The 17,524-nt window shown below is 38.6% G+C and overlaps 2 protein-coding genes across 6 annotated transcripts in view; one reads left to right on the forward strand and one right to left on the reverse strand.

Moving 5' to 3' along the window:
• Window positions 1-6,039, reverse strand: part of cdk19 (cyclin-dependent kinase 19) — a 51,276-nt gene extending 45,237 nt beyond the window's left edge. The window contains exons 1-2 of one of the 5 annotated variants that reach the window (XM_051876250.1): window positions 5,959-6,039; window positions 1,160-1,235 (exon numbers count right to left, since the gene is read on the reverse strand). In XM_051876250.1, the coding sequence (XP_051732210.1) occupies window positions 1,160-1,235; window positions 5,959-6,014 (132 nt within the window). In that variant the 5' untranslated portion in view covers window positions 6,015-6,039. Of the gene's footprint in view, window positions 1-1,159; window positions 1,236-2,916; window positions 5,269-5,337; window positions 5,937-5,958 lie in introns of those variants that run through there. The other 4 variants (XM_051876248.1, XM_051876249.1, XM_051876251.1 and 1 more) reach the window with 4 other exon arrangements.
• Window positions 6,040-6,185: 146 nt separating this feature from the next.
• Window positions 6,186-16,694, forward strand: amd1 (adenosylmethionine decarboxylase 1). The gene is made up of 9 exons (XM_051876255.1): window positions 6,186-6,499; window positions 10,336-10,422; window positions 11,795-11,921; window positions 12,392-12,494; window positions 12,618-12,660; window positions 12,939-13,083; window positions 13,763-13,855; window positions 13,935-14,090; window positions 14,326-16,694. The coding sequence occupies exons 1-9, from the start codon at window positions 6,390-6,392 to the stop codon at window positions 14,464-14,466; spliced, it is 1,005 nt and encodes a 334-aa protein (XP_051732215.1). The 5' UTR covers window positions 6,186-6,389; the 3' UTR covers window positions 14,467-16,694.
• Window positions 16,695-17,524: the final 830 nt, after the last annotated feature.

A 17,524-nucleotide genomic window follows, 5' to 3' on the forward strand; every position in this document is an offset into this window, starting at 1 on the left:
CAAAGAAGATAAATAAATTGTAACAGGCATTTTTGTTTTACCCAAATCCTCTAGACAAAACTGAACACAAAAGTTATTTTCCCAGGTACCAAGCAAAGGTAAAAGGCTTTACTTTTTTAGCTGGTCAAGGCATTGTGCTAAAATAATATATAGCCTAATATTTGAGAATTATGGTTATATTTTTTAAATGATGTCAAAGTTGCATTTTAAACATTGATTCATAGTTGCTTCCTATGTTAACATATTATTGTTTACACATTTTGTACCACAATTTAATATTTTTGGAATAAAATATCCAAAAATCACTAGAGCAATGTTAAATATTTTGTTGACTTGTGTACTTACATTATCCCAAATGTTTCCAACAATGATTTAAAGCGGCAGTGAAGCCGGTGGTCATATTCAGCTTCAGCGCACACAGCTCAAACAGTAATGTACAACATTAATAACTATTATTGGGACTGTCATACATTATAAAGAGAACACTACTGTAATAAAACATTGTGAATTCTTTGGGTTTAGTTGCAGTGTTTCAGTGTGTTGTCATCCAGCAATTATTAATATGATATTCTAATATTGATCTAGTTTACTGCAGTGTACAACAAGTGTCTCATATCAGCCACTGAGCGAACGCACAGAGTAACCTTATAACAGAACTTTCAACACACTCACATGTATTTTAGTATGATTGTTCTGACCAAGAAAACAGCACTGCGTTACCCCACAATTTTAATTCATCAGATAGAGTGACCTGTATGAGTAGTAATTCAGCAGCTGTTTCATTAGAAGGCAAATAAAATTATGTGAATTTAAGTGATCAAAATGAAAGGAGCGACTGCAGCATATAAGCATAATAAAAACAGCAGGGAAAATGTCTCGGCCTGCCCTGCTTCATACTACAGTAACGTTAATAAACCTTTAACACATCAGCTCATCCATGAACAGGATTTCTGTTCGATTGCTTTCCATCGGCTGTGGAGGTGAAGATGACAACTCCCATGATTCACGCATCATCAAGCTACGACTTTATTGTTGTTTTGAATAAGTGCCTCTAGAGGTGAAACTTACATACTGTGCCTTTAAAAACTGAGGCGTGATTAAAAAAAATTGTAAGCGGTAAAGCAAAGTAGTTAAAAACATAAGCATTTGAGTAACTTACAGCAATTTCCCTGCAGGCGGACATGGAAATACCAGTGCCTTCGATCTGTTTCAGTGCATACTCCTTCTCATCCTTCCTGTGAAAACAAACACAACATTACTATAGCTGAGGAAAGACATTTACACTCATACAGTAAATATACCATTACAAACTCTAATAAACTATTATTTCATGTATTTCATTAAAATTATATTTAATAAAATAATATTGACATGTGAACAATATATTTCTCATTTAATTATTAAATTATATGGCATTAAAAGTACTAATCAAGTACTAGCAAAGTAGCCATTATCAAGTATTAACACATAATATCATTAAAGTTAATTTACAATAAATACATGATGTGTTAAATAATAAGCAAGCTATGTGCAATTCGCAATGTAATTTACTTACTGAAATTCATCTTAATACATTGATTGTTCACAGCAAAAGTCACAGAAAATATCAGTTCATAAATGCACATGTATACAGAGTGGATCCCAAAAGTGTTTGAACACTGAAGACAATTATATATGTATACACCTAAAGCCTATCATCGCAATAAATAACAAAATATAAAACTAAGTGGTAAATATTTTAAATATAGATGTTACTTTTCCCCAAGCAAAATACTTTGGTTTTAACTCATAAAACAACAGACACACTTCTCAAAACTGAGATAAATCGTTGTATGGACACTTGAAAATGGCTACCCGAAAGATCACTAGACAATTAAATTATTAGTCTGCCATCTTTCACAGAACTTTATAGGCACCGTTTGAGCAGAGAAACAAGCAGTTTCTGTACCATGAACCCGGTTTATAGCCAGGTAAGTCTCAGTTTAGTTTGCACCAACGCTGGGCTTTAGGCACCATGAAAGTGGTTCATTGCCATAGTAACTCACGCTCCGAGGCAGGTAGTGACACATGTCTGATCATGCAATAAAGCCACGCCCTCAGTTTATCTTGCTCCAAATTAAAGGTCACTTCATCATACATTTGTGAGGACAAAATAATCTGACTTTACACAATGATTATTTATAAATATTTTGTATGATTTCTATATTATTACATAATTATTTTACCTTTAACCCATCACACAAGACATTTTAGTTTAAAATTATTACACAATCTGTTTAAATTAATATAAATATATACAGATAATATGTAATATATTTTTAAATGTCATATTTTCTTCATATTTTTCAATCTCAAGTGAAGCGAAAAGTTAATCAGTTTCTCAAAGCATGTGACTGGCTGTTTGCTGCTGATGTCACACTCATGCGCTCCAGTGAATCAAAGCCTGAGTTGGTGAAGTTGATGATTAGCTTCATGATACCAGCAAAGCCTGACCGAATGGATTTGGTTTTGTCAACTCCAAACTAATCCCGTTTGCTCATCCTGGTATGGGTCCCAGCTGAACTTCTTCTCAGAGTTAATGAAGGATGAACAAATGATCTTTGGACTTTTATCTTATAATACTGTCAGAAACAATCTTTGTTGCTGTTTCTCACATGATCTCTTCGTGATTTTTAACCAACTGACCAAAAGATCATTTTTAGTGCCTGAATGAAGTGCCCGTTAATTTCGCACAGGTGTAGTTCATCACACTGACATTTCACAACCACAAAACATCTCTTTGTTTTCAACACCATCTATACTTTTATCATTTTAAAAATAATCTTTGTGAAAAAATTTACACGCAACATGTTCTTGTGTGATCTTTCGAAAATATAATTTAGTTGCACGTGAGCGTTTGGAGACAGAGCTACTCACACAAAACTGAAGAGCGATGATGTCACGATCAAGATCAACACAAACAGCCAATCAGACGTGTGCCTCGCCAGCATATCTTGCATCGCTCCTCGTGATATGATCAAACGTGTGCCTTCAGAGGAGTGTGTTGTTTTTAAAACACATAATGTAATGCCAAAGATCTTCCCAGACAGGTCGTCTGCCACAGCGGCTAAACTTCTTCAATTCATTTCATTAAAATGAGCTAAAACAAGCAACACAATTGCTGAACATTTATGCCACAACTTAATTTCATTCATCTACTTAAATATGTAAAGTTGACGTTTACTTACTACATGAATTAACTGAAACTGGGCAGTGGATGGACGTTTAGTCCCCAGCATGCCTTGCGCAGGACTAGGTCAGGTGATATTATGTGTTTTTGAGTGAAGGAAAGACCTGCTAATGTTAATGTTCAGGTATGCTTGACATTTAAAAGAGTTTGTGTTATGTTGAAGTTTTGTGGTGGTTGGAGGCTACAGGAATGAAGTCTATAGTGTATGTGGATCACTCGGAGAGAAATATCTTCTTACTTGTTTGAATTAAACTGAACTGAATCAACATTGAACGGACTCAAAGTGAATAAGGACACTATTGACTTCTGTACAGCTTTTATAGCCGAATTGAACTCATTTCATAACTGATGAACTTTACAGTTATTGAACTGAACTGAATCAACACTGAACTGAAGCTGAACAATGACACTATTGTGTTACAGTAGAATTGAATTGATTCTGTAATTTCCTGTTTATCACGTAAAGCTGCTTTGAAACAATCTGTATTATATAAAGCGCTATATATAAATTAAGGTGGCTTGACTTCTGTGCAAACACACCTTAAAAACTGAGAAATCAAAGACATTTTTTCAGAGTAGTATAGATGGTAAATAAAGCCATTCAGTCAAATGAGCATCAGTAGACAAACCCACTGCCTCAGATCACTACTTTATCCATCGATCTGACCTGCTAACAAGTAGTAAAGATGAACTGATTTATTAATATATTTAAGGGTTAGTTCACTAAAAAATGAAAATTCTGTCATTAATTACTCTCCCTCATGTCGTTTCACACCCGTAAAACCTCCGATTGTTGAATAAAGTCGTGATTTTTGTTTTGTTTTTGCACACAAAAAGTATTCTTGTCTCTTCATAACATTAAGGTTGAACCACTGCAGTCACATGACTGTATTAACGATGTCTTTAGCACCTTTCTGGACCTTGAAAGTGTTGATTATATTGCTGTCTATGGACAAGTCATATACCTCTCAGATTTCATCAAAAATATCTTAATTTGCGTTCTGAAGATGAATGAAGGTCTTACAAGTGTGGAACGACATGAGGGAGAGTAATTAATGACAGAAATTTCACTAACCCTTTAATATTCTTCTGTGGGTGGTTACCATTTTCGTAAAATTGAAGTAGCATTTCAATTTAAACTTTCTAAATCTCAGATCAAGTTTTTCTGTCTTGAACAGCAGCTCCACCATGAAAGACAAAAACACCTGCACAGACAAACACATCAGGGGTTCAGATGTCAATGCCTCGTCTTGAATGTAGTGAACAAAGGCGAGTGTGAACACATGAGGTGTCAATGAAGAGAATGCATTTGAAATACTGCCTCCTTCACATTTATATGAGTATGACTAACAAATAATCTAGTATATCAGTTATTAAACTCTGTCTTTTTATATCACATTTTGGTTGATTCATATCACATATTCAGGAAGGAAGTCAGTTTCCCAAGTTGCTCTCAGTTGGAGGAGATCAACTGCAGTGCCTTCCTAAAAAACCCGCGCTGTCACTAGAGTATTTCCACATACATCACCATGACACCATTTTTAACAGGTATAATCACTGGTTATTGGTTCCGAGTGGAACCTGTTCATCTAGTGACTCCTGCACAACTGAATATATGAATGAACACACACACTGATGAACATTTTAAGCTCCTACACAAATGTACATGCTGTATAAACTCTAGAACTTCTGCACATATAAACATGCATTAATGATCACGAGAACTCCTGCTTTTAGGAAAATGTGGACTTCTGCGCAAATCAAGGTGAATTCGCGCGCGCACAGAACATTTGAACTCCTGCACATCCAGAACAGCTGGATTTCTGAACACATGAACTGCTGAACAACTAAGCGTATAAACTCCTGCACTTATGAACATGTGAACATGTGAACTGCTGCATATAGGAATATATAAGCACGTGAACTCCTGCACATAACAGTGAACATCACGTTGGTTTGGGGGTGGACCGTTGAAGTGCGTCCATGAAAACAAAAACAATCACACACGGTAGAGATTACAGCGTAATTCCCCCGTTACACAAGAACATCAGTGACAGTAGAAGCGCGTGCAGTGAGTGAAACGCGTCAATCAAGCGCGTGTCTCTTACCCGTCTTTACGCTTCGCTTTATAAACATGCCCGTATGTGCCGCGACCCACTTTACAACCTTCATATTCAAACAGATCTTCCACTCTCTCCCTCTCGGCGGCGAGCTTCGTTTTGAAGTCGTAGTCCATTTTAACCCATAAATATTTCTTAATTTACAATAAAATAAAATATTAATTATTACATGCATTAATTAAATGATCCGATCGTTTTATTACCCCACCATTTCCTTGTTTGGGATTTTGGTCGGCTCCGCTTAATGGTCACGTGCTCGGTGACGTATTTTATTGTTGCGGACGGCCTTCTGGGAACTGTAGTTCTCTCAGATCAATCCGCCGCTTTGAGTTAATGACGATAGGACGTGTGTAAAACTACAACGCGCAAATCGCGATGTGGACGTCGTTCTTTCGTCGTTTCATTCCCTTTCAAAAATGCACATTTTTTTCTGGTCGTTGGTATGTACACTCTCTGCATTAGCAGTAATTCCAGCATGAGTACATTAATAACTCTTGTCCGTTCAAAGTACGTTCAAAGTAGTGACACATAATGAATACAATTTGTAAAATACACCATTTTAAAATACACACTCTTCAATAGACTAGTGAATAAACGGACACCAATTACTTGTTTATGCGCAGCGTTGTAGCAAGGCAAACGTTAACTCGTCTATACAAGGGCATATACAAGCAGTGCGACACTTGTACGTTTACGCAACCTCTAATTTGATTGACAACAGTTACAGCCAATCAATGCTGACACAGGGGGCTGCCACTTGGCCGTGATTGGCAACAATGACGATGACGTTGACGAGTAGGTAATAAAAGCCCCACGCAGCTGCCACTCTGCGCTTACACAGTATGGCCGGCGATATTAGCTAGCACTCGCCCACGGTATTCTCTGTAAAAGGGAAGACGGTAAAAAAAACAAGGCAACTACATCTGGACTGCTCAAGGACTGTAACTAAGCTAATAAGTTATAACTACCAATAAAGGACTAATTAATTGGGATTCCATCCGACGCTTTAATTTCTGTTGTTGGGGTCTGTTTGTCTCACGATGGAAGAGAGCAGTGCACACTTCTTCGAGGGGACCGAGAAGCTCTTGGAGGTGTGGTTCTCCCGACAAGACGAAGCCAAAGGAGCCGGGGATTTGCGCGCTATCCCCAGGTGAGTGAATCCGTGCCAGTCGTAGTTGAGTCGGGCCAGATTTACTGATCTGATTCACGGCAATCAGCGGCGCCCTGCCTGTTAAATAATGTCTAAAACACCACAGTGGCGTTAAGTAATGTCACACTAATAGTTCTGCGGGATGATTGACATGTGGCGCTGGCTCTGTCACCCGTGGCGTGATCAGCAGTTTTGGCCGTTTTTGACACCATCCCCCTTTCACCCATTCATTTGAGCTGTCATGGAGCTGCTGAACCTCCAGCCCCGATTAGCGTTAGCTCTTCTGCAGCACACACTTAAATTATTCCAACATCAACAACACGTTCATCCAACACCTTGATACAGGTTTTGAGTGTTCTGGTTCTGTTGATATCTCTTATCATCATTTCAGTCGTCACTCGATTAGATTGACGTTTTGCTGTATTTGGATCAGCTCTGCTTCTCTCTGAATCAGTTATTGATGCGCTTCAGCGTGAGTGAATGTTGATCAATAGATTAGCCAGTGGCTACAGCTAGCTGATATGGCGCCATAGCAAACACACCATCATATCTGTGCACTTAAATGAATGGATTCTGCATGAATTTGGCTTCTTTTCTTCACCATCACACATAACCTTTATAGTATTTAATGTTCATTTCCACAAGTGCTTTTAAAGCGTATTCCTCTGAACATTTTAATTGCAGCGATGTGAACATGCGTATGTCAATGATTGCATGTAGGGCTCTATTTTTGGGAACTATCATGGCGGTTGATCCTGCGCCGCAGCCTGCATGTGAAAGTCACGTGTCTGCGTCACACGTCGTAAGCTCCGCCCCCGTGCGGTGATTGGTCGAGAGTTCCGCTCGCTCATTGGTAGATTTCTATGTGCGTAGCGCCGGACAGCTGCAGCGGCACACACGCGTCTCCTGCGGTCAGTGACTGTGAACTGCTGAATTAATGCAGACACAAAACAACAACAAGTTCGCTTCAAACACTGCCAGCCTATTAGTACAACAATTAAACATGCAGGAATGGTTTAGCATTTGTCTTGATGTCGACAGGGCTATATAATAGTGTTTTATTACAAATAATACTTGCATAAAATTGCTACTAAAATATGTGTACATTACAACGGGCAAGGCTGGATGGATAAATAGATTGTCTGGTAATGAACATGATTATTGGCCAATACTGATATTCTCAAAATATTGGAAGATTTATCTGTCTATTACTACAAAAAACGTTCAGTAGTGATACCATGAATCATAATGACAGCAAAAACCTACAATGATTCTACCAAAAAAATAACATTATGGAAGAAGTTTCCAAAAACAAGACCTTACCATACCACAATGTATTTTAAATTTGTACTATGGAAGTTTTCTTGTAATTTTTGTAAGGTTCATTACTTCATGTAGCAATAACATTTAAAATGAAAAACTTTTCATCTCATATAGACAGTAAGTGTGTAAGACATGAATGAGCACATTACAGTATCCTGGCGTAACGCCGTCCCTTCAGTTTCTCTGAAGCACTGAAAGCTGATCTCTGTGGTTTCTCAGAGTACGGCTGTCAGAATGAGTGATGAGGGTATTAGTTTACTTCCGGGAAAGCATTAACGCTCTCGTAGACACTAGAAAGAGGATCATTAGAGTCTGAGCACAGCTTGTGTTTAAATCAGTCAGGAGGAGAAACTGCCGCTCATGAGGAACTTTACGGTGCTCACACGGCCTCTGTCCAGTCATTCATTACATGGCCAGCGTTTTATGTGTTATATACGCACAATCAGATGATATTTTCACAGTTTTTGTTTATTTTGACAATTGCAGCTTGATCGAAAATGAATCAAAATGTTTTAATTGCCATCACGGCTCATATTTCATATCAACAAGTACACTTAATATATTATACATTAGTTACATTAATATTGAAATAGTTTTTTCACGGTTTAAATTATCATTTTAAAAATGTAATGATTTTCATATTTTGAGTGAATGATTCAATGACTCACTCATAAAGAATTCTTGTTTCATTACTGGATGAATCAGCGTTTCTGAACGAATCTCTTGAATGAATGATTCAACGGGTGTTGGATTGTGTGGGTGTTTGAATTGAGATTGCAATCTTTTAATGATTAATCATGCAGCTTTAATGTGTACCTTTATAATTTTAATAAGAAACCAACTGTAGTTGAATAAGCACATTATTTTGTAATAAATTATGTATGGTTTATGGAGAAGAAACCTAATCTGTGTATTACTAGCGAGTCACATTACTACTTTGGAGTTCTGGAATCAGTTTGACCTTGTCAGGTGTGTGATGACTGAAACAGTTGTTTAATATAACTAAGGCCCTGACACCCCAAGCCAACAGTCAGGCGTCGGGCCGGCGTTGATCGTCGGGCAGCCCAGTTTTTGCGGCGCTTCGCGCCGTCAGCACTGTATAGACATTGTGGGTGGGTATTTTAGCTGATTGAGCATGTTGAATCGGCGTCTCTCTGCATCGGTCACATGGTGAGAGTTCTTCGACATTGGCTTGGTGTGTTCTGGCCTTTACGTGTCACACATCTTTCATTAGTATGATGTCTTGCATATCTTTATTTAGTTGACAATATGGTAAATATTCCATTTGTGTGTCACCCAGGATGAATTTGAGTGGGGGGAAATACATTTCTCTGGAATTCTTGAATGTGATTGGTCGATCCAGGGCTCCAGACTGAGACCAAATGTTCGCATTTTGCAACCTTTTTCCTGCTGGTGCGAGTAAATTTTGTTAGAGTTTGCACTGGTGCCACCATCACATTGCCCAGCTGATAAGAGTTGCCATTTCCGTTTCACATGAGAAACTTCAAACAAAACGAAACCGAACTACTCGTTTGAGCTGCACAGCGCAGACCGTTCGTAATAACAGACAGTGCCGCGCAAGCTCAGAACAGGTATACTCGCGGGCCGATCTCGATCATGTGACACCGTTACTACACAGCGCTGGGAGATCCAGTGAGAAAACGATTGAATTCGCCACAGAATTAATAACATCGCTGAGAGATCTACAGATTCAGCGCAGAATTGTTATAAACCACAGATATCAGATCAAACGGCGCTGATGTGGAAACCAGGAATGAACTACTAACTGTAACCATGGTATTGTGGCAGAAATAGTTGAATGTTTTTACATTATTCATTTCATGGTTCGTATGACCTTTTGAGAGTGAAATTCAAAAACTTCAAGGACATTGAAGTGCTTCACACAACCAGTGCTTCAAAGCTTCAAATGTGAATAATTGCATTGCAGGTCGATTTAAGGTGTGCTCCTAAAATTTTCTGTCTGGAGCCCTGTGATCGTAACTTTCTGTGGTCGAATGTATGACCCCAAACTATAGCTGCTTGTAGTAATAGCCGTGTTATAGGTGGAAATGTAAAAATATGATGGTTATTGCAAAATAAACCCTGGTTTTATTCATGATCTTCTTGAATGCCACCCCTACAACAAACGGCCACCTGAGCTTGAGCCATATGGGTGCAATTTGAGATCTCTTCCATAGGAGTTCATCAAACCAGCAGCTGCGTATGTGCCGCAGAGCACATGACCTCAGAGACACACCGTAACACCCACCCAATCTGTGTTCAGATGTCCGTCCTGCACCATTTGTGCTGTATCTTTAAATGAGCTACATACTTAAGTTTATTTTTTATTTTCTACAAAATGTCAAAAAGTCTTGCTTTGGCTTGTTGCAATGTTTGGAAAGTGATGTTTTTCAAATATAAAAAGTAGCCTAAATTAATGTAGAAAATAATAGAATAATGTTTCCTAATAATAATAGAGGTCTTAATTTTTGTCTTTCTGTCTACATTTTCAGATTTGAGTGGGACAAACTTCTGGAGAATGTGCATTGTTTGATTATAAGTGTGACAAAGACTGACAAGCAGGAAGCTTATATACTCAGGTGAGCTTTTGACATGTCTGTCTGTCTGTCCTGAGGTCAGAGGACTGGACTGTAATGACGCACTAATCCTTCAGTCCTCTTCAAAGCTTCATCTCCTTCTTTCATTGACCAACGCCTTAAAATCAACATGAATTTAAGATTTCTCCCCACAGAGAAATATAATAAAACCAGTGTCTTAATTGGTTATTTGTACTGACATTACTGCCCAAACTGATATAAAGATAAAATGCCTCTTTGTTGTGTGAATATTGTTCAGTTAAGAAATGCATCAAGTTACAGAAGTTAGATATGTTGCAAATTTCATTTCATGTAGTCTTTAAAGACGTGCTATCTTAAGACACAGGTGTTTAGTGAATGCTGATAGACACTGAGCATAAAGCCTTGGTGTCTCTGCAGGCACTGAGTGTTTATATCACGATGCTGATACGTTGTTATTATGTTAATACCGGTTGCACACTGACCTTATAGTCACAGCTGATAAGCACACAGTAGCGTTTCAGCTCAGATACTCAAACGCTGACACTCACAGTCATGTGCTGAATGATTCAGATGCAGTGCTAAGCCATTTATTAGGTCTGAGAGACAAAGACGAAGGGTCAAAGGAGGAATTCGGCTCAAAGCTATTCATAGCTGTCTGAAATAATTACTTTTTAGATATTGGCATTTATGTATTTCTGCTGAAATAACTAAAAAAAAAAAAAAAAAAAAACTTAAAGGGTTAGTTCACCCAAAAATGTAATTTTTTGTCATTAATTCCTCTCCCTCATGTCGTTTCACACCCGTAAGACCTTCGTTCATCTTCAGAACACAAATTAAGATATTTTTGATGAAATCTGAGAGGTTTATGACTCGTCCATAGACAGCAATATAATCAACACTTTCAAGGTCCAGAAAGGTACTAAAGACATCGTTAAAACAGTCATGTGACTGCAGTGGTTCAACCTTAATGTTATGAAGAGACGAGAATACTTTTTGTGCGCAAAAACAAAACAAAAATAAGGACTTTATTCAACAATCTTTTCTCTTCTGTGTCATTCTCATATGCTGTTGACGCAGTGAATGGAATGTCGACTCATTACTGGCCGACGCTGATCATGTGATCAGCACGACGCATGCGTGTGATTCTGACGCAGAAGCTGGCCAATAATGAGTCGGCGTTCTGATGTAGAGCCTGGAAGCGCTGGACTGTGTTAACCCATTAACTGAGATGGACAGTTCAGTTCAATTAATCGGACTACCCATCTCTATAGGCATTTTGGTTATGGGTTGTATAATGAGTGGGTGTGGAAAAGTGCATTAAAATCATTGATATTCTTTTTATATTGGCCACAAAATATTATCGTAACCCAGTCCTTCTCTCTCTCTCTGTCAGTGAGAGTAGCATGTTTGTCTCCAAGAGACGTTTCATTTTGAAGACATGCGGAACCACCCTCTTACTGCAGGCACTGGTGCCACTGCTGGAACTGGCTCGCGAGTACTGCGGCTTTGATGCCATCGAGGTACGACACACACACACACACACACACACACACACACACACACACACACACACACACACACAGGTGCATGCACTCAGGTTGATGTTAAGGGAAGGGAATTTATTGCACATTATTTCCAACCACAGTAATGCGAGATGATAACATTCTTAAGAAGTTCATCAGCAACATCAGGTTTATGAGTTCATGTGAGATTTTACAGTCTCAGTGAAGAGAGTGAGCTTCAAATAAGTCAATTTAGGTGTGTATCATATAAAGATTAATCATTGGTAGTATTAAGTATGTACAGGGCCGCTAAAGGGACATGATGATGGGAAAAAATATGAGATGGGATGAAACATTGCGCAAAAGCATTGAACTATAATTTTTCTTCCTATTATATTTTTTCCATCACCATGTTCTGTAAGCATGTCTCAGTGTTGTACAAATGTATATCTTTGACTTGATCATCTCTTTTTCTTTTTCCTCTTCAGAATTTCTTCTATTCTCGTAAAAACTTTATGAAGCCCACCCATCAAGAGTTCCCTCACCGCAACTTCCAGGAGGAAGTCGAGTTCCTCAGCCAGATTTTTCCAAGTACGGTTTCACACCAATGAAAATGACACACAGCAAATTGTGTATGAAATAGTACTAAGTAAGTATTGTGTCTGACTGAATAATAAAGGTGTCTTAATTTATTTACTCTCTGTTGATGCACAGATGGAGCAGCCTACTGTATGGGACGTCTGAACTCAGACTGCTGGTGAGGTTTACATCATCTAACCTTCTCACAATCCTATCTGACTGCAGATAAACCATTGAGGAACCGTTAAATGTTGTATTTTGAATTTTTCTCTCACTGTGAGGCCAGATTTTAGCATTGGAAACTCTGGTTCCTTTTAGAGAACTGTTTCATAAATTATTAGGTAAATACAACTGTTCCAAATTTTGGATTAGTTGAGTATTTGGCTTTTCCTAAAACAAAACAAGCAAAAAATTTGATGAGATTTTCATGGTATTCCGGTCGTCTGTGTCCTGAAGGTATTTGTTTACGCTGGAGCTGCCGGAATACTGGGAGAACAAGCAGGCGGACCAGACACTAGAAGTTCTGATGAGTGACCTTGACCCAGCTGTGATGGACCAGTTCTACATGAAAGACGGTGTTTCTGCTAATGATGTCACTCGTGTACGGTTCACCTTCAACACGTCTGCTCTGCAGTGTCATTTCTTTTCTTGAATTGGTCCGTTGGTGAAATCAGCATTTACTTTGAACGTTTCAAAAAGCACGTCATGTTGAAACGAAGACCCTGGTAATGCGTCTGTGAAGTGCCGTGTAAATGCACAGCCCAGTACTTCTTTGTGAGTGTGACTTTAATGAAGGGCTGGGCGATATGGCCAAAAAATAACATTAAAATTTGTAATTATCCATCGATATCAATAATTACCACGATAAATGTCAAATCTTTATTTCTTTCAAGTTTAAAGGCAGATTTTTGCTCCAGAGTGAAAGGTGTAGAAACCAGACTGTTAATTGTGGTATGAAACTACAGAACATGACAAACTTGCTAAACAGGTTAACGTTTCGCAGATCTGAGGTAGAATATTCAAAGCATTTATAATGATCAAAATATGCATGAGTTAACTTAAGTAAAATCCTTTTTCCGTTTGAACTTTGAGCCGAGCGGATGAATGGTCCGTGTGACGCAGTTCAAACAATCAGCGACGTTTTGTTCCACTTTTGGTGCATAAACATTATATTGAACATTTATCAAACTTATGCTATAATTGTATTGAGGAAAATTATTGTGATAGTTATGTTTTTATGGCCTAGCCCTGCTTGAATGTTGTCTTCGGTGTCTTCACAGATGAGTGGAATTCGTGACCTGATTCCAGGTTCAGTGATTGATGCCACAATGTTCAACCCTTGTGGGTACTCCATGAATGGAATGAAAACGGATGTAAGCGATGCCTTTTAAGGCTGTTTCTTTGTGAGAAACGTTATCTAAAGTTGTGTTTTAAGACGGGTTCTCTTTCTAGGGAACTTACTGGACGATTCACATCACCCCTGAACCAGAGTTCTCTTATGTCAGCTTTGAAACCAACCTCTCCCAGACATCCTATGATGAGCTTATCCGCAAGGTTGTGGATGTCTTCAATCCAGGGAAATTTGTGACAACGCTGTTCGTCAATCAGGTACACAGTGACTATTTGCAATACTTGTGAATGTATTTACGCATGTGCCTGAGCGACGCATCGGAGGCAGTGTGCAATGCTTCTGTATGTGGTATAAAAATATGATTTTATAAAAAGAACTCATCCAAAGTCAGTGTTTGATTGTATTTTTTCCATGACGCTGCTGAAGTCTAGCCTGGAGTTTACAGGTCCATTGTTAGTTCTCATTTTCGCCTTCTCATCTCATTCCCATCAGAGCTCCAAATGTCGCAGCGTTTTCTCTTCGGCTCAGAAACTCGAGGGCTACCGCCGCCTGGACCGCCAGCTGGCCCACTTCAACGACTACAACTTCGTCTTCACCAGTTACGCCAAGAGCCGCCAGCAGAAGCAGAGCTGAACCTCTGAAATGAAGAAGCGTAAAAAGAAATCTGGCGGCTGGAGTCGTCTTGTAGGAGAGAGGCGGTGTTCGTGTGTGCAGTCTTCTGGCTGTAGATCTTCTTTGAGTTTAACATTTATGCATTCTTGTACCTATGACGTAGATATTGTGCATGAAAGCTCTTCTCACGTCTCTGTAGATATTCTAGCCCATTCTTGCTGTGATCTTGAAGTGCATGTAGAGTTCTTGAACTTGGTGGTGTGTGTGAGGCATGTCACACCATCCCAATACATGCAACGCTCCCTTCCCTTCCTGCAAGCGTCCCCTCGCATCCCCCACAGACAGGGTTTCCGACCTCACTAGGCAAGGACCCTGACATGCTCAGATCCGTCTCGTCTACCGACCAATCCAAAAGAAATGGCTTTCACCAAAACACAAGTTCATTGGTTTGCAAAAAGGTATTTTTTGGGGGGTTGTAACATACCTTTCCCGTATTTTTTTTAATGTGACGTTGGTTATTTAAATCACAACTCACTGTGTATAGCTAGCTAACGTTTCTGTGAAGATATCCTAAAAAAAAAAAAACTTAAAATATTCCTTGTTCATCTTGTTTTCTTCAACCTTGCAGTCGTCTGTATTCAGTGTACTAGAGAAGTGAATGTTGTGAAAGTCGAGTAACTTAACCGTCACCTTCAGTGTCGACAGCCTGCTCTTGTAGGGACTGTTGTAGTTTAACACATCTAACGTTGGTTAGTGAAAACACAATGATCGTTAGATGCTCAATAAGCTGAACAGCTTTGTACAGGTAGCTAATATTTCTATTTCTGTTTGAAGAAACGAAAATACTGTGATTTTTCTTCAGCTTTCCAGGTGTTGTCTTTATTCAGAGTACTAGAGAAGTGAATGTTTCAAAAGTTGAGTTACATAACGGTTGCCTTAATTGTTAAAGTATAATCTGCAATATATAACTATAATAGTGAAAGTCAACTGTCGTCTTCCTTTCCTCAAGAAAAAAAAGAAAAAAGGCCTTATCGTGAATGTATTGAGTCTAAAAAATAAAGAACATTGGTTAGTTGAAAGGTCACAATGTGTCATGTGAAAGAAGCCAGGATGGATTTTTCTGAATATGTAGCCGGTGTAGAAGAAACCACGTTCTCTGCTGTCATTGTGAAGGACCCTGGGACTGTCCAGCCTGCTTTTGAATTGAAACAGTTGGACAGACACTTTGCTTTCGTGTGCCGATCGCACAGCAAAGCATTTTTCTTTTTCTAAACAAAATGAGTTCTCTCTCTTTTTCTCTACAGAAGCTGGTAAGCACACAATAGACGCGCACTGATCTGAGCATGTCAGGGTCGACCCGGATCATTCCACACCCCACGCTGCATAAACTGCAGTTTTATAAAAAAATTTGCAGTAGTTTTGTCCACCTCTCCAGATCATGCCCTCTTTGTGTGTTGAGGGAAAGATTTTTTTTCTTGCATGCGACTAGCGTGTAGCAGGATGTTTACTGTGCAGTGTCTCTGCTTCAGCCCTGTGTAACGTCAACATGTTTAATTTCTGTTCTTGGTTTATTGGTCCTGAGCGTGATGAGCAGTAGGTATGGTGTTTATTTTGGAGGATGATGTTTCTGTTATGACTCCTGACAGATCAGTTTGTGAAACATCTTCCTGCTTCTGAGAGAAACCCTTCAGAACGCCACTCCAGTAATGAATGTCTCTTAAATGCAGCTCGGACAGGTCGAGATGAGCTGATGTTTACAGTAGTTTTCAGAGAAACACTGAAGCAGTTTGTGACGGACACAACAGGTGTCACACGGACCACTGCTGGGAGAACTAACATGAGCATGATCGCATATCACACCTGCCGCTTTTTTTCGGTGAAGGGTTGGTAATTTCAAACTTTTTTCTGGCCTTTATACGTGGGATTTATACATATACACATTATACATTGATGTTGCGGACCAAGTATATATATATATATACTTTTTCTTTTTTCTGGCCCTATTCTGAGGTGGGGAGTGAACTTTTCAAATGATTTGGACCTTTTTCATCTTTCTACTAGTTCCTCTCAGCTTGTGTAGGTTGGTGAGGAAACTGTAGAAAGGGTTCTGTAGCAGGAATTTCACAGGAAGTTGGGAAGAGGAAACTTTGCTGTTGCAATTCTCTTGCTATTTCCTTGGTTGGTCAAGATGTGCTAATTATATCTGTACTAAGAGCTTGATGCTTTCAATAAAAGTTAATAACTATTAACTGTGTGTACTTGTGACTTTTTTTTTTTAAATCAAATTTTAGCAAAAGAATTATTTGATAAAAGCGTTTTGCACTGCTGTATAATATCAATATGATACTGGGCTGGGTTAAGTGTACTCAATATAAACATTTTATGGTACATTATTAAAATTTATAGACATTTTATTACAAAATAAATTTGTTATAAATTTCACAAGTTTATTTTACCTTTCAAAGAACTTAGTTTGAACCCATTACCTGACACCAAATAACGACATTTATCACCCACAATACTATTCACAAACAATGCATTCATTTTTCTTATAAAAAGCTGTTAAAATGGCTGCTATAACAAAAACAGGATTAGAATTTACAGTAGCCAGTAATAAGTGCTAAGTATTTTTGCATATTACGGCACAATTGAAAATCAAGTAGGGTATTGGTATGGCTTCAATAGGTTGATTACCTACACTTTCCCACAGAGACGAAAAGTTAGCATATTCCTTATGTTTTATTGTCTTCAGTTAGAGTAATCTACAATAAAGCTCCTAACTCAAAACAGGCTGATTGACAAATGATTACCTCAAAATGTATGTCCTTATGAAAGTTCAAGGGACTATTTTAATACACCTCTTTAGTTGTCATGTGCCAGTGATCATCCCTCCGTGTGCCATAGGTTGCGACCCCTGCTCGACAGTTAATATTCATGAGCTGAGCCACAGTAGGATTTGTAAAGTGGCAGGCAGCTCATCACTGAAGTTCAGTTATAACTGCTGAAATATTTCTGTCGAAACATCCTAACTGTCAAGAAATGAGTCCATTTGTAATGATTTGATTGTGTGACAGCCCAA

This window comes from Ctenopharyngodon idella, chromosome 20 (genome assembly GCF_019924925.1).
Source record: "Ctenopharyngodon idella isolate HZGC_01 chromosome 20, HZGC01, whole genome shotgun sequence".
Classification (NCBI taxonomy): domain Eukaryota; kingdom Metazoa; phylum Chordata; class Actinopteri; order Cypriniformes; family Xenocyprididae; genus Ctenopharyngodon; species Ctenopharyngodon idella.

Bases quoted from the DNA above. Each gene is read 5' to 3' on its own strand.
- amd1 (XM_051876255.1), top strand. From the start codon at position 6,390: ATGGAAGAGAGCAGTGCACACTTCTTCGAGGGGACCGAGAAGCTCTTG. The intron at 12,495-12,617 runs GTACGGTTTCAC...GTTGATGCACAG, and splicing joins CCTCAGCCAGATTTTTCCAA to ATGGAGCAGCCTACTGTATG. The intron at 12,661-12,938 runs GTGAGGTTTACA...TGTGTCCTGAAG, and splicing joins CGTCTGAACTCAGACTGCTG to GTATTTGTTTACGCTGGAGC.